Below are 20,155 nucleotides of genomic sequence, written 5' to 3' on the forward strand. Positions count from 1 at the left end.
TGGTAGAATCTAAAGGAAAAATACAGAAAATCACACTGTGTGACTTTTAAGTAATTAATTTCCATTTTATTGCATGACAAGTATTCGATCACAACCAGTAAGAAAGTAAGAATCCCAGCTCTCACGGGCCTGTTGTTTCTTCTTTAAGAAGCCCTCCTGTTCTCCACTCATTACCTTTATTAACTGCACCTGTATGAACTCGCTCTCTGTATAAAAGATCTGTCCACTCAATTAATCTCCAACCTCTCCACAATGACCAAGACCAGAGAGCTGTGTGAGGTCATCAGAGATAAAACAGTAGACCTACACAAAGCTGGGATGGGCTGCAGGAAAATGGTTAAGCAGCTTGGTGAGAAGGCAACAACATCCACATTTTGCTTAAAATAGCTCAAGCTGAGTCAATTGCATGCAGGGGATCTAAACACCAAATTTCAAGCCTTGCCACACATTCTTAATTGGAATTAGGTCTGGACTTTGACTAGGTCATTCTAACATGTGAGTATTTTTTGATCAGAACTTCAACCTTAACTCTGACTGAGTGTTGAGGGTTGGTATCCAGCTTGAATGTGAATCTCCGCCCTGTTCTCAGTTGCTTTGTGGTCTCTAACAGGTTTTCTTCCTGGATTGTCCTGTATTTAGCTCCATCCATCTTCCTGCCATCCGTAGCCATCTTCTCTGTTCCTGCTAAAGAAAAGCATCTGTAACGAGAGTTTTAATGGCTTTCTTTCAATAACAGCTTTCTTCTTGCTGCTTTTCTATAAAGATCCGAATGATGTAGTAAACAACTAACAGTTGTCCTGCCATTATTAGATGACTTCTGAAGGCGTACAGGAGTTTATGGGTATCAAACTTCACCTTTCAGATTCTTGCATTTAGAAAAATTTGAAAACCATATATTATTTTCCTTTCATTTAGTGTTTGTGTTGGTTCAGCACATAAACTCCCAATGAAATGTATGAAGTTTGTTTTTCTAATGTGACAAAATATGAAATTGTTCAAGGCGGATGGCGCTGTAATTTTATCCAGTGATCGTCAAAACAAACTCACAAAGACCTGCTGTTAGGATTCCCTAACAAAGACATGCGAGCATGATTTAACTGAACACTGCTGTCTGTGTTCCAACAGGCCATCCGCGTCCTGGGTCTTCTCGGTGCTCTGGATCCCTACAAGCACAAGGTGAACATCGGCATGATCGACCAATCACGGGACGCCTCTGCTGTCAGTCTGTCTGAATCAAAATCCAACCAGGACTCGGGTAGGTCTAATCGAGCGTACTAATGCCACTGAGCGTGTTTCTCACCAAGAGCCACATTGTGGGTTATTTCAGGTTTTTATTTGCGTTCCCAGAAATTTACAGCAGTATCAGATTTTCAGTACAAAGCTGGACATATCATGAAAGCACTTTTTAAACCTCAAATCACACCAATCTCTGTCACGTGAATACATTTTATGCCATATTTACAGTGTGTCTGTCAGTCTGGTGAATATGTTTTAGCCATCTGTGTAGATTTAATACTTCTGGGAGTACTTATATTTGAGGATCACAGCAAATGTGTTTGACCCAATTTAAATGGTAGAAAAAACTACAGGAAAATTCATTTATGGTTTAAACTACTGGGAGGGGTTTATAACACAAGAATAAACTCAACTTCTGTTCACAAAACTTGCCTGATGCTGGATGTTTTAAGCATGGTAAGCCCTGTCCAGAATCTTTAGAGACCAGCATGAATTCACATTAAAAATGAAAGTCTAAGAACGGATATGATTACTTTTTATTTAGTTATTTATGTTTTGCTGTGTCTATACTTTTTTTCTTGCCATTTTAATGGGTGTGACCCCAGAGCGCCCCCTATTAACAAGCTGGCACCCCGATCAAAATAAATCAAAAGGAAGTTCTGTTGCAGAAGTCAATTAATTCATAATCTCTGTTTAATTTAATCCTAATTTCAATCCAGCTGCTCTGTGAAGGCATCAAAGGTTTGTTACAGAACATTAGTGAACAAACAGCATCCTGAAGACCAGGGAACACAGCAGACAGGTCAGAGAGAAAGTTCTGGAGAAGTCTAAAGTAGGTTATAAAGCATGGAGCACTGTTTAATTATTTATTCATAAATGGGCAGTTATGGCACAAGTTCACACCCAGTGAAATATTGCCGGCCAGCTAAACTAATCAGAAAAGCAGCCAAGAGGTTCTGTGGTAACTCTGGATGAGATGCAGACAGCCACAGCTCAGGGACAAGAGTCTAACAGGACAGTTAGTAGTTTATTCCAGAACTCTGGTCTTTATGGAAAAGTAAGAAGAACAAACAGACATTGTTGAAAGTAGTCCGTAAGATGTCCCGTTTGCAGTTTGTCACAGGCCATGTAGGGGACACAGCAAACATGTGGAAGAAGGTCAGATGAAACCAAAATCGAACATTTTGAATCACTTTCAAAATGCTGGCAGAAAACCAACACTGCACATCACCCTGAACACACCATCCCTACAGCAACAGAAACATGACAGTCGCAGCATCATGCCGTGGGGTTTTTTCTCATCAGCAGAGGAAGGAAGGCCGGTCAGAGTCAGTGCAAAGAGAGAGTGAACTAAATTCATGGCAAGATGATGAGACACAGCAGCAGTAATTTGTGTTTGCTTAAAAGAAAAATCCCAACAAAACACATGGAAATTTGTGTTTGCAATAAAACAAAACGTGAAAAGAATGAATGGGGTATAAATACTTTTCCAAGGCAATATACTGTTGTTCATTGATGGAGCCTCTATGAAGCCTTAATATTCTTCACTTCAAACGGTGAAATAAATATCTAACTGTAGACAGTGGTTTTAAAGGGTCTTACCAGTATGGGGGTTTATCTCGTAAATAACAGTTGAAACTCTCATGGTGCTTTAGGAGGATTTGACTGGAAATTTCCTGCCTTCACTAACAGGCCATCATTTATGATATCTTGAAAATTCATGATGATGACAGCAAAAATGTCCGTCTGTCTTTTGTCATTTTAAACCAGACCGTGGGCCTCCTCTTCTCACATTCACTCATGTGTCTCCAAGTACGATCTTAGACAGTAATGCAATGGCTTTACCAGTTTGTTCTTGAACTAAATGGACTGTGACCAGTACTGGGGGTTTGTATATCTGTTGGCGGGTTTGTCAGGGTCACCGTCTGGGGCACGAGCCTCTTAGATGCTGTATGCGAGAAGACGGCAAATATATCCGCTGCCTCACCTGACTTCAAGTAACACTCTTCACATCTAAACGGAGCACACGAGTCATAAAACTGATGAAATGCTGTCTTTTTGCTAAGTCAAAGTGTTGTTTTATGTGCGTTATTATGGCGCTGGAACAAATCATTTTTCCTATATAGCTGAATGCTAAATTATAACAACACTGTTGCCTTACAGAACTGATCTGAGTCTTGGTGAGCTGTTAAGTTTGAGAAATGTAGGCATCTTACACATCTGTTTGTCTTTACTGGTTTAGGTTTGTGATAATAAAATATTGAATAGAAAAGCTACCTTGCTTTAACTGAAAGTCTCAGGAGACACAACTCTACACTCAGTTCCAAAGATTTGTATTTTCAGGTGCCTTGTAACACTCAGAGTCATGAAGTTATCGCTGAACAACAAGGTTCATCTGTTTTCCTGAAACAAAAACTGGCTTCAGTCAGTTATATCAAGTGATGTCACGTTGCATTTGTTAGAAATTAGCAGCACTGCAGTGTTTAATGCAGCCGGGGTGACATCCACTAACTCTAGCACTTTGACATCTCAATAAAAGGAGTTGTTTAATTAAACTGTAAGAACGTCATGATGACAGTTTTTACAGTTCAAAATCTTATCTGTTTAGATGCTGGCAACCAAACCATGTTTATCAAATGTTTTAAATTCTTACAAAAACATTAGTCTCACATTTGTTTCTTTTATCTATGATCATTGGGGACAGAGCATGAGCTTTAGTCGTTTATTTCTGCACTGTTGCTGTTGTTTTATTAAAGGTGCATCTTAATAAATTAAAATAACATGAAAAGTACATTTTTCTCTAATTCAATTCAAAAAGTAAAACTCATACATTTTAAATGTTCATTACTCACAGTGTGAGATGTTTCAAATGTTTATTTCTGTAAACTTTGATGATTGTGGCTCACTAGCTGATGTAAACCCAACATTCAGTTTCATAGACAACCTTTTAGTATTACATAGGACCAATAAAAAGGTTTTTTAATTCACAAATGATTTGCTTCTGGCCAGTACCTGACACCATCCACATGGAGGGTAATCCACAAACAGTCATTGTTGGCGGTAATAGGAAACCAAAGGCCAAACAAGCAAAGCCTGACCATATTCCTTTATTTGTTTACAAAACAAGATGGACAACACACAACAGACTTGTTTTGCTTTTGGTGTTGTACCATTCCCAATCACAAAAAGTACACTTAAATACAGTATAAATCTTGTATAAAGTTGAAAACAACAACAGCACGCAGGTCTTAAATTTGACGGGTGAGCGGAAGTCAGAAGACTGCAAGAAGGGGTCCACCAGTCATCATTGCTCAGCCAATTACCAGGCCCCTAACAATACCGGGGTACTCTGAAAGTCCTACCTCCAGACCAGGACCTTTTATCCGTAAAACGTGAACATGAGAAACTGAAATTACTTGAGTAAAATTGTGTTGCTTTCAACATCCCAGGAAATGAAAGTCCCTGCAATGGAAACGGGGCCTCATATGTATGCGATAAATCTATACAATATATTAGTTTCTCTTTTTTTAATGAAAACTACTGAAAATAACTTTTTAATGATAATCCAATATGTCCGGATGTGCCTGTATTAGTTGCTAGAACCTCAGTCTCTTGGATGATCTCTTCCTGCAGCGGATTACAGCACCAGTGAAATGCTTGTGAACATGTGCAACCTGCCCCTCGACGAGTTTTACCCCGCAGTGGCGATCGTCACTTTGATGCGGATCCTGAGAGATCCATCGCTGTCCAACCACCACACCATGGTCGTCCAGGCTGTCACCTTCATCTTCAAGTCGCTGGGCCTCAAGTGTGTCCAGTTCCTGCCGCAGGTCATGCCCACGTTCCTCAACGTCATCCGAGTTTGTGATGCCAGTATCCGAGAGGTAAGCAGGACATCAGATAGCTAATGATGCCTTTTTTTGTTTTTTTCACTGCTCAGGTCTAATATTTTACACTGTGTGCACTCTTCTAGTTCCTCTTCCAACAAATGGGAATGGTCGTGTCTTTTGTGAAGATTCACATCCGCCCGTACATGGACGACATCTTTACCCTCATCAGAGTGAGTAACTTTAACAACTGTTCACTTTCTTTCGCTGTAATGTAATCCTTCTGTCTTTCTTTGAGTCAGGCAAACAGTTGCAAGCTATGAAATGCATTCAGTTGTGCTTCCTACTGTCCTCATTAGAAGGATTTTAGCACACGTGGTGATGGACATAACTACCACAACCGAAGAAGATAAGCATTTGCATTTAGATGTATGTTTAATCCACCTCGTTGTCTAGATTTATAAGAAGTTTGTTTCCCTTCTCTGTAACCAGCCTATTCAAGCAGCAGTAACTATAGCTGATTTGTGCCCCCCTCCCGCCCCCCGTCATGTGATGTAGAGCAACTGCTAAAGCCATTGTCCCTGCACTTGTACAAATACACTTGCGTCGCACATAATCATATAGAAAGGAAAATGCTTTCCGTGTATCAGAATCATGGTAACCCTGTAAGCGAAACCTCTGCAGTGGTGGTAACTCCTTCTGACGGAAAATAATTGAGAGAACTACACTGCTGTACCTTCTGTCCCAATGAGTTAATAAAGGGCAAACAAAACAAAGAATCTATTCATTATTGGTGCAGTTCTGCTTCTGCATCCAGATGAGAGGGCTGCTAAAGTTATTCAGGATGTACTTCCACAGGCAGGGAAGGGGGGGGGGGCGGGCGGCTGCCTGCAGCTCCTGTTTAACTTTGCCAGCTCTCACAGCTGAAGCCCACCGACTGATTCACATATTTCCACTTTAACAATCCTTAGTTTAATTTCTTGATGCACAGCATGACTGTGCCTAGATTTTCAAACACGGTATCACAAACAACGCAGACACACAGTATCAGTTCCACCTGACAGGAAACTGTCACCTTTTCCTGCCGTCTAATCGTCCTCTTTCCCTCTGGCGTCGGGAAGTTCAGGGATTCCAAAGAAAATTCACTCCACATTTACTCTCACATTCAGATTATTGGTGGAAACGCATTCTGACCCTCTTCTGCAAACTCAAAATCTCAGCGCTTAAACTGAGCAAGGACGATGGGTTAAAGCTGTGTGCATACATCTTAATAAAGTCAAAATAACATCAACACTAAATGCACAAATGAATGAATTACGATTCATTAACAAAGACAGCGAATGTTGCTGGTTACTGAGCATTCCTCTCTGAAAATCTGAATAAAATGTGTCTGTGCAGACATTGTCCAGAAGAACAGCTCATTTGGTTAAAACGTGATTGGAGAGGGGAAAACATGGAGCAGAATACACAACCCTTTATTAAAAGAAATCTGACTACTTTTTATAAAGATATTTTTGTGCTTAGTTGATTGTTAAGTAGATTGTCCAATTGTTCTGGGCTTAAACTACCTCTTCACAGGTGCCAGAACCTGCCTGACTGCATGCAACACAGATATGAAGCCATTTTTAGAAACAGTGCTATACAGCTACATATTGTTTCGCCGATTCAGACGAACATTTCAAAGGTTTTGTTTTAGTTTCTAAGGCAAATCTATGGCTTTCTTTAGAAACTCAAAAGATTTTTTGAACAACCCAATTTTTCCTTCTCCCCATTTTCTGTAGATTGAGAACAAATCTGATCCTTTGTTCTTCATATTTTGCTTTGGTAGAGAAGGCGCAGCGTTCCCAATGCTTTTGCCTGTATGGGAATAAAATTGACTGATTTTAAACCCACGGCTATTATTTTGCGCTAAACCATTGGCAAATGTCTCTATCTATGCTCATTCCTGTTTATACACTGGTGTATTAACTTTCAGCCACGCATATGAAAATATACAGCTATTGTAATATTTACATTTAGTTATTATATCACCCAGCAGAGTTCAGAAGACAAATTTTTAGGCAATTTGGCAAATTTTACAGAGACTGGTTTAGGACTTGTTCAGCTCCACTACATTTCAGCATCACACATGGTAGCCACCAGGAGATGGATTTCTATCATCATGTCAGTGAGGCTGTAAAATCACATTGTAAAGCTCTGGAGGGGGGCCTGTTATTGACTGCAACCCTGCTTCCATTTCTTTGTTGTGTTCTAATTAATACCAACATGTTCTGATTTGCTTTGCAGGAGTACTGGACACCAAACAACCCCATGCAGAACACCATCATCCTTCTCATTGAGCAAATTGTGGTGGCGCTGGGTGGAGAGTTCAAGCTCTACCTGCCTCAGCTCATCCCACACATGCTGCGTGTCTTCATGCACGACAACAGCACAGGGCGCAGTGTGACCATCAAGGTAAGAGATGCGTCCTCTTCTGGCCAGCAGCTGCCTGAACGAACCAGAACGCAGCCAAGTTTTTGCCTCAAACGATTGACTTGCTGTCTGCATGCCGATCTGAACTGTTCAGACATCAGTCTGAATATTATTGCTTTAATCGGCTGAATTGCTCCAACAAATTTAGAGTTTAGAAAGAAATGAATCAGGAGAATCAGGACTGAAGCCATACCAACATTTTTTCTTCTAAATTGTTTAATGGCAAAGTGCCCAGCAGGCTTCAGGAAATATAAGAAATGGAGTCATTTAATCTCAACTCATGCTTTTCACTCTGGTTATAAAAGAGGTTTTTGTTTGCTTACTCATTAATGTGGACTGTGGGCAATCTTTGTTCTCCTTCTAATACAATTAGCCAGAGGTTTAATTAAATTACGCCTCCAGCTCTGTTTTTTGATTTAAACGTAAGGAAATAATCCAGTCCTGCTTAGAAATGCTTGGTAACTGGTAAATAAAAACATACTATTAGTTTTAATGCTTCTTTTCATCCCTGTCTGTGAAGCTGGTGGTTTATGTCAGTTCTTTCTGGATGGTATGTACACTGCTCAAAAAATAAAGGGAACACTTAAACAACACAATATAACTCCAAGTAAATCAAACGTCTGTGAAATCAAACTGTCCACTTAGGAAGCAACAATGATTGACAATCAATTTCACATGCTGTTGTGCAAATGGAATAGACAACAGGGGAAAATCTTTGGTGATTAGCAAGACACACTCAATAAAGGGTGTCTGGGCTCTCCCTTAGAGATAGGGTGAGAAGCTCGGTTGTCTGGGAGGAAACTCAGAGTAGAACCGCTGCTTCTCCATGTCGAGAGGAGCCAGTTGAGGTAGCTCGGGCATCTGGTTAGAATGCGTCCCGGACACCTCCCTGGTGAGGTGTTCCGGGCACGTCCCACCGGGAGTAGGCCCAGGCGAAGACCCGGGACACGCTGGAGGGACTATGTTTCTCGAATGGCCTGGGAACGCCTTGGGATTCCCGCGGAGAAGCTGGCCCAAGTGGCTGTGCAGAGGGACGTCTGGGTCTCTCTGCTTAGGCTGCTGCCCCCGCGACCTTACTCCGGATAAGAGGAAGACGATTAATGGATGGATGGATGGACAGTTACTCACTACTTCGGTTGGTCTATCATATAAAGTCGTAATAAAATACACATTGCAACAGGGCAAAATATGGAACAGGTTGTTTAGCAAGGTAAACTTATAAAATTAGTTTTTATCTATAGTTTAGTGACGTAATATTTAATAGTAGATCAGCACACTTAGGAAATGAAATAACTGATTTAGTTTACATTTACCAAATACAAATGATAGTATTGAGTAAAAGCTGAAGATCGTCTGGGCCATGTTCACAGTAAACATCGTGTTGTGCGAGGAATGTAGACTTATTTGGGTGAGGAGGAGTTGGCAGTGGGCTTGGATAATACACAATGTTCTGGACAAACAATCCCAACACATACCACGGCCACCTCTCCTCCATTAACGCATGCCGAAAGTTCACATGGCGAGACAGCAGGAAGCTGAGGTGACGGCATGAAAGTATTTATGCATTCATGTGTGTGTGTGGGAGGGGGGATGCTCAGCTGAACATTGTCATAAAATGATGGAGGGATGTTTTTCTTTTCCTCTCCATTTGGTCCAGAAGGAAACATTATTCCCAATCCCTGACTATCATGAACCCCCTGCCCCATCTTATTCTAAGGATTGGGCTTCAGACCCACAACCAAGTTACAGACAGTCCAGTCTGAGATTGCATTTTCTAATACTGTAAGCACCAAGACAATAAAGCATCAAAGGAAAGAGAAGCAGATGACTACTTATGACTTTGTGTTTATGCTCTTTGCCTAAACCATGATTTAGCATTGGAGGGAAAACCCTGACAACTGCTGGCAGTAGCTGTTGAATCCAAAGAGTGTGCTACTTACAGATTTATGTTCCCTTTGAACTGACATATTATAAGAGAAAGGCTTAAACCTGAATGTTCTCGATGAATACTGATGAAAACCACAAACCTAAAACAGCACCCCAATAAATCAGCTGCAGGTTGAGCTCTGGGCTTTCTGAGTGGAAAGTAACAGCGGTACCCTTTTTTCAAACAAAACCTCTGCTGGCAATGTGAGCAAAATACATTTAAGGGATAAAATCTGACATATGGTATGGATGCTGTGCTTTAATTGTGTGATTTATGATAAATAGCATGCTGCACTTTCAGTTAATTCGATAAAATACTGCTGTATGCACATGCAGGTTTCATGTACCACTATTAAAAAAGGGGCCCTTAACTCCATTCCTTCTCAAATACCACTACCACATACCTCCAGGGGTTGATCTAGAGTACATGTTTAATGTTGGAGTATTCCCCTTATTCACATTAAGAGGCAGACTCCCTGTAAACCTTTAAGACAAGGCATTTTATAAAATAATAGAGTAGCTAGAGTTACACTTTTAACTGTTGCTTTCATTAACTTTAGTGTTTCCTGTTCATAGAAAGTGTTCTCTCCACTATCGCCCCATGCTTTCTCTGGATGTGGAATTGCAGCAAATTCAAGATCTGAGGCAATCTGCTGGTTTCCTTAGAAAAACAGTAATAACAATTTACAATCTACTGAATCTGACTAGATTGGATCAGATTGAGCTCAAACTGGATTGTAACTGGAAGTAGATCTGAAGGAACAAATTGGGATTAAATGGGATTGATTTATCATAGCAGCCAGCAGAAGACAGTTATCATATTACTTATCGCTGTCAGGGGTTAAAAATTAACGATAAACTTTGAGAGATGATGTTTGCAAACCTCAGCAACTGACAGCAAGGTCTAAATTTTAAACTATTTTTCACAGCAGCATCAATAAATATGAACATATTGGGAAATATGATTGAATGCAGTTACTGTACATTGTGTAGCGGAACAACTGCTCTACTTAATGTAACTGCTGTACTAAAGTAGCCTGTTCAATAAATGATAAGTTCCATTTTTACATCAATATTTTATTTGTGGAAAGCTCTGACTGCAGTGACAGATGTATTGCCAGAAAGACTGATGAATTTTTAAATACTTTTTATAATTTTGGCAATAATTAATACTCGAAGCACATTGAGAAGCCAAACAAACAGTAAATAATACTAGAATAATACACTGCTCAAAAAATTAAATTAAATAACACATCCTAGATCTGAATGAATGAAATATTCTCATTGAATACTTTGTCCTGTACAAAGTTGAATGCGCTGACAACAAAATCCCACAAAAATCATTGATGGAAATCAAATTTATTAACCAATGGAGGCCTGGATTTGGAGTCACACACAATATTAAAGTGGAAAAACACACTACAGGCTGATCCAACTTTGATGTAATGTCCTTAAAACAAGTCAAAATGAGGCTCAGTATTGTGTGTGGCCTCCATGTGTCTGTATGACCTCCCTACAACGCCTGGACATGCTCCTGATGAGACGGTGGATGGTCTCCTGAGGGATCTCCTACCAGACCTGGACTAAAGCATCTGCCAACTCCTGGACAGTCTGTGGTGCAACGTGACGTTGGTGGATGGAGCAAGACATGATGTCCCAGATGTGCTCAATCGGATTCAGGTCTGGGGAACGGGCCAGTCCATAGCTTCAATGTCTTCATCTTTCAGGAAGTGCTGACAAACTCCAGCCACATGAGGTCTAGCATTGTCCTGCATCAGGAGGAACCCAGGGCCAACCGCACCAGCATATGGTCTCACCAGGGGTCTGAGGATCTCATCTCGGTACCTAATGGCAGTCAGGCTACCTCTGGCGAGCACATGGAGGGCCATGCTGCCCTCCAAAGAAATGCCACCCCACACCATTACTGACCCACTGCCAAACCGGTCATGCTGAAGGATGTTGCAGGCAGCAGATCGCTCTCCACGGTGTCTCCAGACTCTGTCACGTCTGTCACATGTGCTCAGTGTGAACCTGCTTTCATCTGTGAAGAGCACAGGGCGCCAGTGGCGAATTTGCCAATCCTGGTGTTCTCTGGCAAATGCCAAGCGTCCTGCACGGTGTTAGGCTGTGAGCACAAGCCCCATTTGTGGATGTCGGGCCCTCATACCATCCTCATGGAGTTGGTTTCTAACCGTTTGTGCAGACACATGCACATTTGTGGCCTGCTGGAGGTCATTTTGCAGGGTTCTGGCAGTGCTCCTCCTGTTCCTCCTTGCACAAAGGCAGAGGAAGCGGTCCTGCTGCTGGGTTGTTGCCCTCCTACGGCCTCTTCTACGTCTCCTGGTGTACTGGCCTGTGTCCTGGTAGCGCCTCCAGGCTCTGGACACTACGCTGACAGACACAGCAAACCTTCTTGCCACAGCTCGCATTGATGTGCCATCCTGGATGAGCTGCACTACCTGAGCCACTTGTGTGGGTTGTAGAGTCCGTCTCATGCTACCACGAGTGTAGGAAACTCATTTCGGCCGCTTGTATTCGTGATCTGGTTCTTTCGGTCATGACCCAAAGCTCATGACCATAGATGAGGGTAGGAACGTAGATCGACCAGTAAATCGAGAACTTCGCTTTTTGACTCAGCTCTCTCTTTGAATCCAGCTCTCGTTCGTATCCGCGACAGACCGGCACAGTGCCCACATCACTGCTGACACAGCACCAATCCGCCATCGATCTCCCGCTCCATTTTTCCCTCATTCATGAACAAGACCCCAAGATGCTTGAACTCCTCCACTTGAGGCAGGATCTCCCGTCCTCCACACTACCCTTCCTGAATCTGAGGTTTGACTGTCCGATGGACCCTCCTCTCTAGAACCCCGAATAGACCTTACCAGGGAGGCTTAAGAGTGTGACTCCCCTATAGTTGGAACACACTCTACGGACCCCCTTTTTGAATAGGCAGACCACCACCCCTTTCTGCTAATCCAGTGGACCTGCCCCCGATGTCCAGGTGATGCTGCAGAGTCACATTAACCAACACAACCCTACAATATCCAGAGCCTTAAGGAACTCCGGGAAAATCTCATCCACCCCTGGGGCCTTGCCACCGAGGAGCTTTTCAATCACCTCGGTGACCTCAGCACCAGAGATCGGAGAGCCTGTCCCAAGGTCCCCGGTGGGATTGAGAAGGTCTTCAAAGTACTCTGCCCACCGACCCACAACGTCCCAAGTCGAGGACCCCCCCCCGACGCTGGATGGTGGACCTGAGTCTCCTCGACGCCGTATGGCAGTTGTTTTCCATGGCCTCTCCGAACTCCTCCCACACCCGAGTTTTTGCCTCAGCAACCATCTGAGCCACATGGCGCTTGGTCTGCTGGTACCCATCAGCTGCTTCTGGAGTCTCACAGGCCAAAAAGACCCTATAGGACTCCTTCTTCAGCCTGACAGCATCCCTCACCGCCGGTGTCCTCCAGCAGGTTCGAGGATTGTCGCTGCGACAGCCACCAACAACCTTGCAACCACAGCTCCTGTAAGCCGCCTCGGCAATGGAGGTGTGGAACATGGCCCACTCGGACCCAATTTTCCCCACCTCCCCTGGAACGTGTTTGAAGTTCTCCCGGAGGTGGGAGATGAAGTTTCGCCTCACAGGAGACTCCACCAGGTGTTTCCAGCAGACCCTCAAGATTTGTTTGGGTCTGCCAGGTCTGACCGGCATCCTCCCCCAACATCAGAGCCAACTCACCACCAGACAGTGGTCAGTGGAAAGCTCTGCTCCCCTCTTCACCCAAATGTCCAAGACATGCGGCCGCAGATCAGATGACACGACAACAAAGGCGATCATCGAACTGCGGCCTAGGCTGTCCTGGTGCCAAGGGCACATATGGACACCCTTATTCTTGAACATGGTGTTAGTTATGGACAATCCATGATGAGCACAGAAGTCCAATAACAAAACACCACTCGGATTCAGAACGGGAGGGCCATGCCTCCCAACTACACCCCTCCAGGGCTCACTGTCATTGCCAACATGAGCATTGAAGTCCCCAAGCAGAACAAGGGAGTCTCTCGGAGGGGCTCTCTCCAATACCCCCTCCAAGGACTCCAAAAAGGGTGGGTACCCACATTTCCTCTTCGCGCTGTGCCCAGCCACCAGACGCTCGCCAGCATGCCCCATGCTCCAGATTGGGGCCCCAGTGACCCGCGTCCGGGCGAGGGAACACTGTTTACATCTATGGTAATCATCGTAAGGGGTCTGTGAGTAATTGTGTGGAAGGAAAATATGATGTTTTCAATCTATTTTAAAATTAAAAAAGCTCAGATTTAGTCAGATTTGTTGAAGAGCATCGGGGAACATCCGCTTACAGGTCTTGCTGTTGATGTTAAATTGATTTAGGTCTGGAGTAGGCTTTGACTTGACCGTTCTAATACATATGCTTTAATCCAAACCATTCCATTGTAGCTCTAGCTGTGTGTTTAGGGCTGTTGTGCTGCTGGAAGGTGAACCTCCTCATAGCTAGATGTTTCCATCACCATATTTCATTTCCTTCCCCTAGAAAATGATGCACTTCTTTGTGTTACTTTATAACTAATAAGCTCAATAAAGCACAGTTAAGTTTGTGGATACAAAAAAAAGCCAAAATGTTTAAAGGATATAAATACATTAGTTTTACTCCTTAATGTTCCTGGAAGTGCGTCATTTCTGCAATCATCTTGATAAAATAAAACAAATCAGCTTTGTTTAGTGGACTTACAGAAAACCAAATCAAATTAAGTGGATTAATATATCCTCATGTATTTGACATGTTGTGGATTTACATTATACTTGTTCTAATGTTTCCAGATGCTGAATGCTATCCAGCTGTTTGGTGCAAACCTCGATGACTACCTTCACTTGTTGCTGCCTCCTATTGTCAAGCTGTTCGATGCCCCTGATGTGCCGCTCCAAGCTCGCAAGTCAGTACTACACACGGTGGTTCTCTTTTAGTTTTAGTGAATGGTTTATTGAGAAAATTGAACACATTATAGCTTGATCCCACTGTCGGCGTTATGCGGTATACGTTCAGCTAAAACGGGGCTTAGCTTATTTGTACATGAAAAGTACAGAAACAACAACTGAAATTAGAAAATTTGCTATCAGCCGTTCCACTGTATAGAAAATGATTCACAAGTGGAGGACCTTCGAAACAAAGGCCAACATGTCCAAACTTGGACATGTTGGCCAAACCAAATACATCCTTCCAGGTAAATAAAATCTACCTGATGTGAAGACTAGAGGTGAAAGTGTCATGGTTTGGGGAGGCTTTGCTGCAACAGGACCTGGCCTCCTTTAGAATTGTCCCTGTTTCCACACATCTGAATCAAAACAACAGGTTATTGTTAGCCCTCTGTAAAACTTGATAAGATGGTGTTTTCCCAGGTGTTTTTCTTGCAAAAGCTCATCTAAAGGTTGCAAGTTACTGCATCACTTGCACCAGTTACACCCCTTTTTTATATCTATTATGCTTTAAGGTGTTTATAGCAGATTATTTAGTGGAAGTATTTTCTGTTTTCCTCTCTGACTCAGGGTTGCTCTGGAGACACTTGACCGGCTGACGGAGTCCTTGGACTTCACGGACTATGCGTCACGCATTATCCACCCAATTGTTCGGACACTTGACAGCACGCCTGAGCTGCGTTCCACTGCCATGGACACCTTGTCCTCGTTGGTGTTCCAGCTGGGAAAGAAGGTAGCCACATTAGTCTGTTAAGCTCCCTTTTAAATGTAGCTATAACTTAGGTGACCCTGCTGGCACATATGAACACTTAGTCTGTATTACTTCCTGCCAGACTGCTTATGTCATCGACCGTTTCCCAGCGGGAGGCGAGGTTTATGAGAGTGGATGAGGTCACATTTAGCCTCCCCTCTCCTCACAAGCCTTCTCGTTCTTATCCCTACACACTTGTGTTGTTTTGTGGTCTAACCTCGGAACCACCAGCCCTGCTGTCAGCTATGTATGGCAGCAGGGAAAGCCTTTGATCTAAGGTTAAATTCCTGATGGTCATTTATTTCGAGCTCAAAGCAAAGATTGGCTGCAGACTAAACCACATAAAACACATGATGAGTTGTATTTACTCTCTCCTGTTTCCAGTACCAGATTTTCATTCCTATGGTGAACAAAGTAATGCTGAAGCACAGGATCAATCACCAGCGCTATGACATTCTGATATGTCGCATTGTGAAGGTAAGTAACTCCAACATATTCACATTATAAAGGTTTTAATTCATGAGCATTATACTTTGTTGAGCATTCTCTTGTCCCATCTGGTTTGGATATTTATTTTTTCAATGACACAAAAGGCTTCCACATGACTTAAACATGAATGACATTATCATAAAAACATGCTAGGTCCAAAGTTCTGTTTATCAACAGCCCCGATGGGAGGAAATGTCTTTCTATGTGCATTCATAAAACATGTTGGGAAGCTTTGATCAAATGTTTGAATGTGTGTGGGCTGTTTGTGTGTGGGCTGTGTCAGTCATGCCTCTGTGTGTTTGTCGTTATGGTAGGGCTACACTCTGGCAGAGGAGGAAGAGGACCCTTTAATCTTCCAGCACCGCCAGATTCGGGGCAATCAAGGTGATGCTCTGGTCAGTGGTCCCGTAGAGCCCGGCCCTATGAAAAAGCTCCATGTTAGCACAACTGCCCTCCAGAAGGTAAGATGGCACAGTTGGCAGTTTCCTTTCTCCTAAAACAACCCATTCAATGGTGACAGATTGCACATACAAGCCTAGGGTTTGCTTACTGGAGTCTTTGCTGGTGTTGATGTTGCACCCAGTAAACAGCTCTGACTACAAGCCCACAGTTTATTTCTGCTGAAAAAATATGGATCAACAAATCAGTGATGAATTAAAATGGAAACTTCATCAAAACGAGCAGCACAGCTCAATGGCTTGCAGGCGCTTACTTTTAGCGCACACGTGGGGTCACAGAGTGGTATGAATGCGAGGCTGCTGGTTTCAATATTCTCAGGTCTGGAAAAACTGATGCTCCCACGCAGTTCCCAATGAGTCCACAATTTTGCTTTTTACAGGCCTGGGGTGCTGCTAGAAAGGTGTCCAAAGATGACTGGCTGGAGTGGCTGAGGCGTTTGAGTGTGGTCCTGCTAAAAGAATCCTCCTCTCCAGCATTGCGATCGTGCTGGTCTCTGGCTCAGACTTACATCCCTCTTGCCAGGTACACATTGACTGACATGTCTCCTTTTCAACCTCCACTTCCTCCACTTAATAGTACTCTGTTCTTTTTTTACGTCTGGGTTTTTTAATCTCTAACAACTGTGATAAACCATGATGGCTAAATGTATTCCCATAGTTCTTTTTAAGGAGAAGGCATAAGTAAATGTGAACCTCTCTTTGCAGTACAGCTGTAAAACATCATCACATCCGGCCATACAATGATCCAATAGCTAAAACCTTCCTGCTTCTGCAAAATATTCACATTTTTACCAATCTGCCTTTTCTGTATTTCACAGAGATCTCTTCAACGCTGCTTTTCTGTCCTGTTGGTCTGAGTTGAATGAAGATCAGCAGGATGAGCTCATTCGCAGCATCGAGTTAGCTCTCACCTCCCAAGATATAGCTGAGGTCACACAGACGCTGCTTAACTTAGCAGAATTCATGGAGCACAGTGATAAGGTAAGGGACAAACTGCATAAAACCACAGGATTCCTGGAAATGCACCTTAAAAATGTATTTCATGATTTTTAAATCAAGTCTAAAGTGTAGAACATCACACCATAATGTCCGCCATGTAAAGTTTTAAAACCCCCAAAATTCTAGGTGTGTAGCGAATAATAAAAAAATTAAAAGGGGAGTATATTTTTTTTTTTATTTTGTGACTGCATACCCCGCATTTTCTAAATGACATCAGTGTTAAACATTAGGGACATCCCAATCAGGATTTCCTGTCCCTGGTACCAGTCCAAGCAAGGTCCAAACACTTAAACTGCTCACCTATGGTGTTGCTGGCACTGCAGCACTGCAGCCCCAGCCTCCTATCAGCTCACGTCTGGCTCCTCTTTACAATGTTTTCATCCAGAGGAGTTTGCTAATGTGATAGGCTAATGCTAGCATGTTTACTTCCTGTTTTTAAATGATTATTTGGTTCCAATCAGATTTCAGTGGGGTTCCAGTTGATGGTTTGAGGACAAAGCCTATAGAAAAAGCCGTTCTCCTGTGGGATGAACTCAGACCTTAGCTTTGAACATCATAAAATTTAATGGCTAGTATTTTAGCTGCTTTCTAAATGATGTGTGTATGGGGGTGTGTGTTGGGGAGCACAGTGTGCAGAGCAGGTCGCATGACATAGACAAAGAGCCTCATCTGCCAAAACAGTCTCTTTCACTGTGAATTTCATTGTAAAAGCTGAAAACCACTTTAATTGTTAGGGATAACCCAAATTTAATGTACACAACCTATAATTCTGTTTTGCATATAAAATAAGGTTGTGCAAAATGTGGCTCTACAATTCGCTGAGGTTGCCACTGACATGGTATAACGATACATCCAGCTAATGAGACGAGATACAAGGGATCAGATCGGACCACGTTAATATTTCTGCTTGCAGCAGAATTGTAATTTGATATTACAATGAGAGAATATGCAGCATTTATGTAGCTCTGTCTTATTGACCACTCACAGCACTTCTTGACTGCAAGCCACATTTAGCCATTCACAAGCACAGAAGACTTGCACATGCTAGTTACACTCAAAGTTTCTTTTGATACATAAGACTTTTATATTTATACTTTATCTGTTGAATTAATTGTGTTTAGATATACATCACATCAGATGTACCTCAGTTTGAGCTAGTTCAGACTAAGCCTTCTGATTTTAAACAAGTAAAATGTAAACAGGCCCGAATTCCTCTTCAGTCAGCCAAACATCGTGAAAGCAGTACAGTCAAATTTGCAATGGGTTGAATTTTTCTAGCTTCCAGCTTACATCTTAGCATCTGATTACTTCACTGGAAAAGGTATCTGTTTGGATGACAGACCACACAAACTGAGCTGTTCGTAAAGACGGCTACTCAAACCCAGTGAAAATAAGAACTTCAGCTGCTAATTGCCGTGTTGAGGTTAAATTAAAAATGACTTATGTGTTTTTACTCAGTTTTCGTTTAGGAAAAAGAAAGATTTGGTTATTTTATACGGCTCCGTTTCCTTTTCCAGGGCCCCCTGCCCCTCAGAGACGATAATGGCATCGTTCTGCTTGGAGAGAGGGCTGCCAAATGTCGTGCCTACGCCAAGGCGCTACACTACAAGGAGCTGGAGTTTCAGAAAGGTCCCTCTCCTCTCATCTTGGAGTCTCTAATCAGGTAGGATGGCTGAAAATTATTAAAAGCCAGCATGGCCTTTGGAAATATGTAACTAATTCAACCTATTAAAAACACAATCTCTTACTGAAAGAGACAAGCACCATTTTCTATTTATTTGTTCACCTAACTTATTTGGTTTAAATTCAAAATGTGATCAGAGGTGCACAGAATCACATTACATTTTGTTGTTTTCAATACACATACTTCCCTCTGAAAGTCAAGGTTCCCTCTAATAAATTGGCAATAAAAGGATATTGAACTTCTCATATCATTCTTCGCTACAAGGTTTTGATACCTTCTGTCATCTTTTCCATGCAGTTCCTTCTCTTTTTTTCCTTTTTGTGCTGTTGGCATGGCATGGAGAAATGTGTTTTCCAGGCATCTTATTGGACGCTTGCCTCCTTTTCATCTATGAGTGTCTGGACTAGTGTTTCGTTGGGGCCTGTTTTCGATTTCTTTTGGAGCCGTGATGATGATGAATGACGGGAGCCGGTACTCTGGTGTTATCCCCATCTGGTTCTCACCTCTCTAAGATTTCCCATAAAAGATTTTACCTCGGCTTTTGCAAAAGCACAGTGAAAGCCTTGCTTTTACTCAGACCGGGATCTGCTAGGAAAAAATACTGTAATTTCTGCAGCAGTTGTTGATGTTTGTTGGTGACTTTTTAACTATGTTTTGAGACTTTCTGTTTTTGCTGTTTTTGAAAGGTGTGGTCAGTTAAAGTCTGGCATATCAAAACTTATGCAATGTACAACTTAGCAACTTTTATAAAATCTGAACCAGTTGTTTTATTATATATTATAGCTATAAGAGATTTCTTGATCAGAGCAATGACCTGCCCAAAAAGCTAAAAAAAAAAAGCTGCCCAGAAAGATAAAAGAACAGTGTTTAAAATATTGTTTCCTAGCCTTGTTTTTTTTAGCAGACTTTCAATTATATTAGGAGCAGGGTGCATTGTCAAACTGTGTGAGAGAAAAGTTACTGAATAGAGTTGACATTTTTAACCGTCTTTTGAATCCTAAATTAGCATGGTTAATGGAGCCAGCATTGCAAAAAAGACATTCTTCATTGATATTTCCTACAAAATGTAGCCATTTTCCTTAACTCTGACAATTGGAAAGGGCTGACAACATTTCCAAATCTTGCATGCTTCATGACAGACAAGGTTTGAAAGCTCAAAAAGAAAAAACAGAGCAACAGCCTTCTCGTTATCTGCTGAATGTCTCTCTTTCTTACTCTCCCGCAGCCTGATTAACTGCAAACGTGTTTGTCTTGACATGGGTTAGAAAACACATTTTCCTTTTAAATAGCTTCCTACATTTTTACACACCTCACTTTTACTGAAGC

General features: G+C 42.2%; 1 protein-coding gene across 1 annotated transcript in view; it reads left to right on the forward strand.

The window, feature by feature from the left end:
- Positions 1-20,155, forward strand: part of mtor (mechanistic target of rapamycin kinase) — a 100,770-nt gene that overhangs the window by 13,909 nt on the left and 66,706 nt on the right. Inside the window, exons 18-28 of the mRNA XM_047363747.1 lie at positions 1,126-1,255; positions 4,870-5,120; positions 5,210-5,296; positions 7,350-7,517; positions 14,296-14,408; positions 15,019-15,181; positions 15,584-15,676; positions 16,003-16,149; positions 16,527-16,669; positions 16,965-17,127; positions 18,663-18,808. Coding sequence (XP_047219703.1) covers positions 1,126-1,255; positions 4,870-5,120; positions 5,210-5,296; positions 7,350-7,517; positions 14,296-14,408; positions 15,019-15,181; positions 15,584-15,676; positions 16,003-16,149; positions 16,527-16,669; positions 16,965-17,127; positions 18,663-18,808 — 1,604 coding nt within the window. The remainder of the gene's footprint in view (positions 1-1,125; positions 1,256-4,869; positions 5,121-5,209; positions 5,297-7,349; positions 7,518-14,295; positions 14,409-15,018; positions 15,182-15,583; positions 15,677-16,002; positions 16,150-16,526; positions 16,670-16,964; positions 17,128-18,662; positions 18,809-20,155) is intronic.

Source organism: Girardinichthys multiradiatus, chromosome 1 (genome assembly GCF_021462225.1).
Source record: "Girardinichthys multiradiatus isolate DD_20200921_A chromosome 1, DD_fGirMul_XY1, whole genome shotgun sequence".
Taxonomy (NCBI): domain Eukaryota; kingdom Metazoa; phylum Chordata; class Actinopteri; order Cyprinodontiformes; family Goodeidae; genus Girardinichthys; species Girardinichthys multiradiatus.